We start from the raw sequence: 8067 nt of genomic DNA on the forward strand, positions 1-8067 counted from the left end.
CTGACGTGTCTCTCGCGTGCGCGCGGGGAGCGCACCTTCATTCATTGTCCAGGCTCCTGCCGCCCGCGCGTCTGTTCCGTCACGGCGTTTTTTCTGTGGTCCTCCGTCTCCTGTCAGCGCCTGATCGCTGTGTGACCCCGCAAGACTGGGCTTCCAGCGAACTCCCTTGTTCTTAGTTGTCAGCTTCTGCTCCCAGGCGGACCGAAGAGTCCTGTGTCGCGGCTCTCTTCCTCCTGGCCTGTCTCTTTTCTGTGTTGGGTGCCCGATTTGTGTGGGTTAGAAGCATCCTGTGGCTGGGAAAAGTCTTCTTAGGGCTTCCGCTTTTTGTTTGTTTTTAAGAGGTTTATTCATTCCAACTTGGGATAAAGATAACTTAGATGACAAAATATAAGAAAAGTGGAAACTTTGCTTTCCCTGGCATTAACATGAACCTCGATTTTCTGATTTGTAAAATGAAGCATTAGTTTTAAGTGACCACTAGGATTCCTCCATTTTACAAGTATAAGCTGTATGTGTGGCATAATGAATGCTAACGGTCGGCCTTCCCAGGAGGTGTTTGGCAAAGAAAACGAAGCGAGGTTATTTAGTGGCAAGCATACTTTAAACGACTATGTCGAAGATTTTTAAAGGTTGGGTTTTGAAAATGACTTGTAATTTATGAGTACATGGTTTAGTCCTTGTTAGCTGGGGAGAACGCAAAGATTTGAAAAGGCTGACTGTGGTCCTTTGCATGCGTATACCGCTTTTTTTAGGCATTGCACATTTTGCCCTTCCCGCATTTTTTCCCCCTTAGTGACTTGCCACATCATCGTTTCTTTTTGAGGAGTGGTGGAAGAGTTGCTAGAGCTTTGAAGTGCTTCTGAGGGTCTCTCCTAAAACGTGATTTTTTTTACAGTACTTTTGCTTGCAAAAGTGTGATAATTTCTTGGTGTAATAGTTAGGTTTCACTTTATGATGTTAAGAAAGTGTCTTAAAATGTTAGAAGCTGTAGGTGAAGTAATAGATGCTTCTTTGTGTCAGGCTTGAAGTTATCAGTATATTTTTTGCTAAACAGTGTGTTTCCTGCAGGCTGGTTTACATGCTGCCAAATTGTTTTGTCATTTCAAGTAGTCAGTTCTGATAAGTGTTTCTTGCCTAGATACTGAGATGCTATTTTCTTTTCTTTCTTTTTTTTTTTTTTTTTGGTTAGGTTTTATTTTATATGGGGCATAGTTATATTTAGGGTCTTCTTCTTGTTCTTCTTTTTTTTGGGGGGGGCAGAAACAGGGATTGAACTTAGACCCTTGCGCTTGCCAGGGAAGCGCTTATTCTACTGAGCCATCTCGTTGGCCCCATAAAGTCTTAACTTTGCAAAACATTAACTTTGCATAATCAAAATTGTCTGAATTTCTTTATTGGGGTTTTAGGGCATCTTGCATTTCTGCAGTTAATTTTTCCAGCTGTTGGACACTTTTAAAAATCATACCACCTTTCCCATTAAAATTACCGTGACTTGTGTTGTGTTTTGCGTTTTTTTCCTTTTGTTTTTAGACAGGGTCTCACTATCTAGTCCAGACTGGTCTTGAGCTCATTATGTAATCCAGGTTGGCCTTGGATGTAGGGTATTCCTCCTGCTTTAGCTTCCCAAGTGCTGGGATTACAGTTGTACACCAGCCTTTGTTGAGACTTACTACTAAAATAAATAATATAAATATTCTTAGATGTATTGTAATTTGGCATCATTCAGTTTACTGCAGGGTAGCATGTTCTTCCCTGTACCTGATATTTTTAAAAATTGGTGTTCCCAGTAAAGTTCAGTTATTTTATATTTTATGGTTTAGGCTCATTAGCTGTGGCTCAAGATCTTACAGAGGATGAAGAAACAGTGGAAGATTCAATAATTGAAGATGAAGATGAGGAAGCTGAAGTAGAAGAAGACGAACCCACAGATTTGGTTAGTGTATTACACATCTGATGTATCTGGAGTGTGTATAATACATCTGGAAGTCTTATTTGTTCTTTCATAGACAGATTTGACAGTAAATTCTTCTAGAGGTTATGATCAAAGTGGATTAGAGAATAGAAATTAATCCTTGAGAATGGAGCATGAATGTGTTCTGGAGTAGAGGAGACATAGTATCCACAAGGAACAGTTCCAGATCTTATGGGTGTGGGTCATAGATTTGAGGCCCGTGTGCCAGCCCTCTGACTTTTCCTTTTTCCTCTTGTCTTGCTTACTGTCATCCAAAGCAGTCACTAAGTTGGGAAGCCACTGTTCCGTGCCAGTACTGTTCTTGACACCAGCATGAATAGATGAGATCTTCGTTCTTTTGGAACTCATGTTGGGACAGTGTACATGGGTCTTGGTGGCAAGGTGAAGAGCAGACAAACAACGAAATAGTCCAGTGAAGAATAAGGGCGTTAGAGGTGACTGTAAGAAGCCAGTCTCCTATTTCACTGTATAATTATAGTAAGACAAGAATATTGGGCTGAAATCATGATTGTTGAAGATACATCCAACTGTTTTCATTTCTTCTCTTGAGTGACTGGTCTATACAGATTTCTTCCATTCTTTATGCTGTATTTGCACTTAGAATCTTTTTTTTCTGTGGTAGTGGAGAGCGAACTTGGGACCTTGTGCTTGCTTGGCTGGCACTTATGCCACTGAGGTATCTCCCCAGCCCAAATTTAGAGCCTTTTGAGATTCTAGATTTTGTTGTTCCCCTCAAGATTAAGCTGCCAACCAATTTCCTATCGTCCTGATGCTTCATTATTAAAAGGTTAGCCATGAATGTAGATTTCTTCTCTGTTTTTGACTTCATTCCATACATATGCCTTCCACCTGAGCTGATTTTGTTATTTTGTTGTTTTGGGTTACCATTTTGGCACATTAGCACATGCTAATTCAGCTGAATAGAGTACCTCTGGATTCTTCTTCCTCCCTTTGGAAGCCTTTGCTGGTTACCTGTGTGTTGTCTTTTATGTATACTACACTCTCAAGGATTATGCTGAAGCTTTGCATCTTCAACCCAGTTTCTGAGATAAACAACTTTGCTAGATCAATATGTTGCTACTTAGTTTTTGGAAGTACAAATGCCAGTTGTGATTAAGATAGCTTGGAGCAGTGGTGGCAAACAGGTGGCGTATGTGCCAAGGGGGCTGTTTGTTACTGAACATTCAAAGGTTTACCATCACTGGCTCAGAGTGACTATTTGAAGAGAGTTTAGGATAAAAAACAGTACTTAGGACTTCAACTTTGGGGCATGTACAGAAATTTAGTAATGAATTACAAATCTTTGTGAAATGTCTTGGGCCAGGCATGGTGGCGCACACCTGTAATCCCAGCCCTTGCAGGCAGAGGCAGGAAGATGGTCAGTAGGGTTACATAGTGAGTTGAAGGCCAGTCTGAACTGCATTGCGAGACCCTGTGTCAATTTTTTTTTTTTTCACTTGGACTTTCGGGCACTGGAATGCCTTTCGTGTGGAGGCAAAGAACAGAGAAGGGAACTCTTGGATCTGATCATTTATGGTGCTGACCAGAACTTTTCCATCCCTTAGTCATTTTCTGACTTTGAGAACCCTCAGGGGCAAAGAGTAACTCTGATCACCCACTTCCCACCCAGCCAGTTAGCACGGACATGCTGGCTCCTTCTGCTCTGCTGCTTTTCTCAAATCAGAAAGTGGTTAAGGCTGAGTGAAGCAGGCAGGCAGACAAGGTGTGTCCTTTTCCTGCAGGTGAAGGTGTGGGCTTTACCGTTGCTAGTTGCTTCTTGAAAGAGTAACCCATACAGTTCTTCTCTAACTCTCACTTCTCTTCCATGGTTAGGTCCCATGGACTAGTGAAGCTGCTCTTGCTGAGGTCACCAGCAACCTGACTGTCAAGTCCAGGGTTCTGCTGTTTGTGCCTCCCTAGAACATCTGGTTACCCTTCCTGAAGTCCTTCCAGTTGGTTGTGTGGCACTCCTCTTGCTTTCTTCCTGTGGGCTCCCCTGCCAGGTGCTGCTGCCGTGTGCGCATGCTCGGTTCTGGGGATCAAATGCAGTGGTTTTCAGTGCCACTGTGCTCCATGCTGATATTACAAGTCATTGTCTATATACTAAGATGCTATTTTCTTTTTCTTTTTCTTTTTTAGGTTTTATTTTACCTGGGGCATAGTTACATTTAGGGTTTCTTAACCTTGTAAAACATTAACTTGGCTTAATCAAAATTGTCTGAATTTCTTTATTGGGATTTTAGGGTATCTTTAATCTCTGCAGTTCATTTTTCCAGTTGTTGGATACTTTTAAAAATTATAGCACCTTTCCCATTAAAATTACCATGACTTGTGTTGTGTTGTGCAGGTAGAGCTCCTACTTGGAATCTTCCCATCTTCCCTAGCCACTTCTGCTACCGATTCTCACAGACTTTCCTGTTGATCAGAATGAAGTTGTTGTAGCTGCTATCAGTGTGCTTGGGAGCAACGTGGGAAGTTGTGGCTGCCACCCAGAGCCAGCCTGCTCATCCTCCTTGTTAGCTGCTTTCATGCTGCAGCTAGAATTGCAGGACCTTCTGCTCTGCAGATGTCAACGTGCTGTTTAGCTCTTTTACAGGAAGGAAGTTTACCAAGCCCTGCTCCCAGACCTTACAGTTCAGAGTGTGGTCAGAACTCTAGCAGTGTTGGACTCCCTGATGCATGTGAGAGAGAGAATTTCAGGCTTCTCCCTGACCTGCATCATCATGCCAGCTGCTTCGCGCTTAGCGTGCATAGCAGTGGCACTGTCTTAGAAGTTTAAGTGGCGCCAGACAACGAATTCATACCACCAATACCAGCAGAGCTGTGAGGAGGCAGTGCTTTGTCCCAAATCTAGGGAGAGCTCCACAAATTTGGACAATGATGGCTTTTTTCTGGTAGTTACCTCTCTAACTTTGTACTTCACAGGCAGAAGATAAAGAAGAAGAAGATGTATCTGGTGAACCTGAAGCGTCACCAAGCGCAGATACAACTATCCTATTTGTAAAAGGAGAAGGTAATAAAGAATTACTGGTTTTGATTCAGAGGGAGAAATTTCTAAATGTCAGGCTTGTTTTTGGGGAAGCCCTGGTAGTATTTAAGATGTTTACCTTTGACATGACAAGTATTATGCCAGTGAGTATTTTGGAAGCTTATGTGTAGGAACACTGGTACCTGTGTAGTATTACTGTATTTAAGGGGAAAAATAAATGCTATCTGGTTCAAGTAGAAATTGAATGTCCATTTCAAGCAGAGTAATTTGTTGTATCTGAAGTGTTCGGGTATTAGTGAAGTATTTCCGGTTATGCTTTGGTTAGAACCTAGGATTCATGGAAAGAAAGTATAGTTGAGTGTCCCTTATCTGAAATGGTTGGGCTCAGAAGTGTTTTACATGTTAATTTTTAAAATCTTTGCATATTGGGGCCTGGGAGATGGCTCAGTAGAATAAGTGCTTCCTTGGCAAGCTCAAGGGCCTGAGTTGAATCTCTGGATCTGTGGGGAAAAAAAAAAAAATTTGCATATGCACCCTAAGATAGCTTGGGGAGGGGACCCAAGTCCAAACAGATACTCATTTGTTCCATGCACACCTCGTCTGTGTAACTGGAAGGTGATTGTTCACAGGGTGCTCGGGGCGCCTGTACTTCTCTGCATGCCATCACCTGAGGTCGTGTGGAATTTGCCACTTGCACCATCAAGTCAGAGCTAGAAAGATTCCGATTTTGGAGTTTGTCAGTTTAAGTTTTGGAATAAGCCAAAGAGTGTAAAGACTAATATTTAGGGAGGGTTCTATAGTAGGTACCGTTCTCGATACTTCGCCAGTCTTACTTAATTCTAAGAAGCCTTATGGAAGAGCTACTGTTTGGATGGGTCAGGAGAGTTGTCCAGGGATACCCCATGTATACATGGATTGCAGATTCAAGCTCAGGTCTCTGACCCATAGCCTGTGCACTGGGGGTGAAGCTCGGCTGTATAGACTACTGTCATTGAAGTATTGTCAGAGTTGTTAATCAGGCAGTGTGGAACTTCAGATGCAGCCTAATTCTTCCTGGCTTCTTAGTCTCAGATAGTAAGACTTAATGCTTTGTAGTACCTTTTAATGAAGCCCAGAGGTGCTACCTGTGAAAATAAATGAGATGACAGGAAAAATGTCAGGGAGGTGATACTCTACATTTGTCTGTACAGGTAACATACGGTGTTGCTTAAAATGAAAACCAACATTCTCTCTCCGTTTACCTGCATGGGTGAGCGTGTGATACTCTTGCCTCCACCATATGCATGCAGCCCTTCCTTAGACTACATAGTTTGGGTACAGGTGATGTCCAGTTCAGCCCCTGGCTTGGGACGCTGGGGTGCAGGAGACGTATCCCACCTCTTCCTGGCTCCAGCTGGTGGTCGTTGTGCAGCTGGAGGTCTCTGCTGAGAGGCTCTGGTGCCGGGGCCACACATGGCCACAGCAGAGGGTCAGAAATCCATTGGTCATGCCCAGGTTCATCTTGTGTTGTGAGTGTGTTCTGATTTTCTTGTATTTATTTTATTTCAGATTTTCCAGCAAATAATATTGTGAAGTTCTTGGTAGGCTTTACGAACAAGGGTACAGAAGATTTTATTGTTGAGTCCCTAGATGCCTCGTTCCGCTATCCTCAGGACTACCAGTTCTACATCCAGAATTTCACGGCTCTTCCTCTGAACACCATCGTGCCACCCCAAAGACAGGCTACTTTTGAGTACTCCTTCATTCCTGCAGAGCCCATGGGTGGACGGCCCTTTGGTCTGGTCATCAACTTGAACTACAAGGATTTGAATGTAAGGCCCTCTAAACATTTTTAAGCATAGAGACAGCTAGGGAGAATTGACATTAAATATTTCTCTGTCCATGTGTGTATTTTGTCGTTAAAGCTGGAATAGACAGGAGGGATACCCAGCTAATTGCACATCTCTGTCTTCACGTTCCCCCATCTACTGTCTTGTGTCTGAATTGTTGAAAATAGGCATGAATTGGCTAAGGACGCTTGTGTTGTGTGAACTGGGTGCTGTTGTGTGCTATGGGAGAGGGGAGCTGGAGCTCAACAGGGAAAGACGGTGACACTGCCACTTCCTTAGATGTCAGCATGTATCAAGTGATGTATTTGGGGGCTGGTGAGATAGCTCAGTAGACTAAGCGCCTGCCTGGCAAGTGCAGGGACTGGGGTTTGAGCCCTAGTACCACAGGCTACACAGGCCCCCACCCCTGGGCACGCTGAGCTTGCCACCGAGTCCGGGTGTGGTCGTGCACACCTGTAACCCCAGTGCTGGGGAGATTGAAAACAGGATGGTCACAATGAGTCCGAGCTGTGTAGTGAGACCCCATACCAAATACATTAAAAAAAATGACGTGTTTTGTATCTGCTTTTGTTGCTTGTCTTTTGCCCGTTTGTTGCTTGTAAGAGCCTAGGTAGATCCAGTGACTAAGGCAGATAGATCTAGAAGTCTTGCTACTGGGAGTTGCCTTATAAGGGTCCTTTGTTAGTTAGGTCCATTTTCTGATGGAGCACGCCTACACCCTGCCTTGTTCATGCTCCTCATCTCTAGGGTCGTAACATGGTCACCTTGTGTTTGAGTTTCTTGTGCTACACTTGTTTTTCTTTTTTTTAAAAAATTTTATTTTATTGAGAAACAAATATGAATGAGACAGTTTTAAAGCTGATTAATAGGATAGTTTCGATAATCAGTACATTGTACATTGTTATCTTCTTAGTGGTTATCCATAGTACAAGAAGCAGACAGGATATCCAGTCCAAACACTATTAGTACAAATCTTTCTTCTCATTGAATTAAGTGAAAGTAGCTATTTATCTATCCTATTTTGTATATACAAATACAAAATGATCTTTCCTTTGTATCCCCTTTTCTTTGTTTAGTCCTGTCAGAGGTGGGTATTTTATTGGCATCTAAATACTATAGGTGCTTGAATTCAACAAGACAATCCAACACTGTCCAGCAGTCTGTAATAGTAGTGGGTTATCCTTAGAAGTTATTGACTTGAGCCTTTTACAGCTCATCATATTAATATGGCTTTACTTTATATACCTCATTTTTATACTTTTCTTTTTTTTTTTTAA

The 8067-nt window shown here is 42.6% G+C and overlaps 1 protein-coding gene across 4 annotated transcripts in view; it reads left to right on the top strand.

The window, feature by feature from the left end:
- The window catches only part of Ssr1 (signal sequence receptor subunit 1), a 34048-nt gene that overhangs the window by 438 nt on the left and 25543 nt on the right, over positions 1-8067 (top strand). For all 4 annotated transcript variants that reach the window (XM_023712070.1, XM_004628379.3, XM_023712071.1 and 1 more), the window contains exons 2-4: positions 1821-1933; positions 4898-4985; positions 6510-6772. In XM_023712070.1, the coding sequence (XP_023567838.1) occupies positions 1821-1933; positions 4898-4985; positions 6510-6772 (464 nt within the window). The remainder of the gene's footprint in view (positions 1-1820; positions 1934-4897; positions 4986-6509; positions 6773-8067) is intronic.

Source organism: Octodon degus, unplaced genomic scaffold (genome assembly GCF_000260255.1).
Source record: "Octodon degus isolate 3935 unplaced genomic scaffold, OctDeg1.0 scaffold00023, whole genome shotgun sequence".
Taxonomy (NCBI): Eukaryota; Metazoa; Chordata; class Mammalia; order Rodentia; family Octodontidae; genus Octodon; species Octodon degus.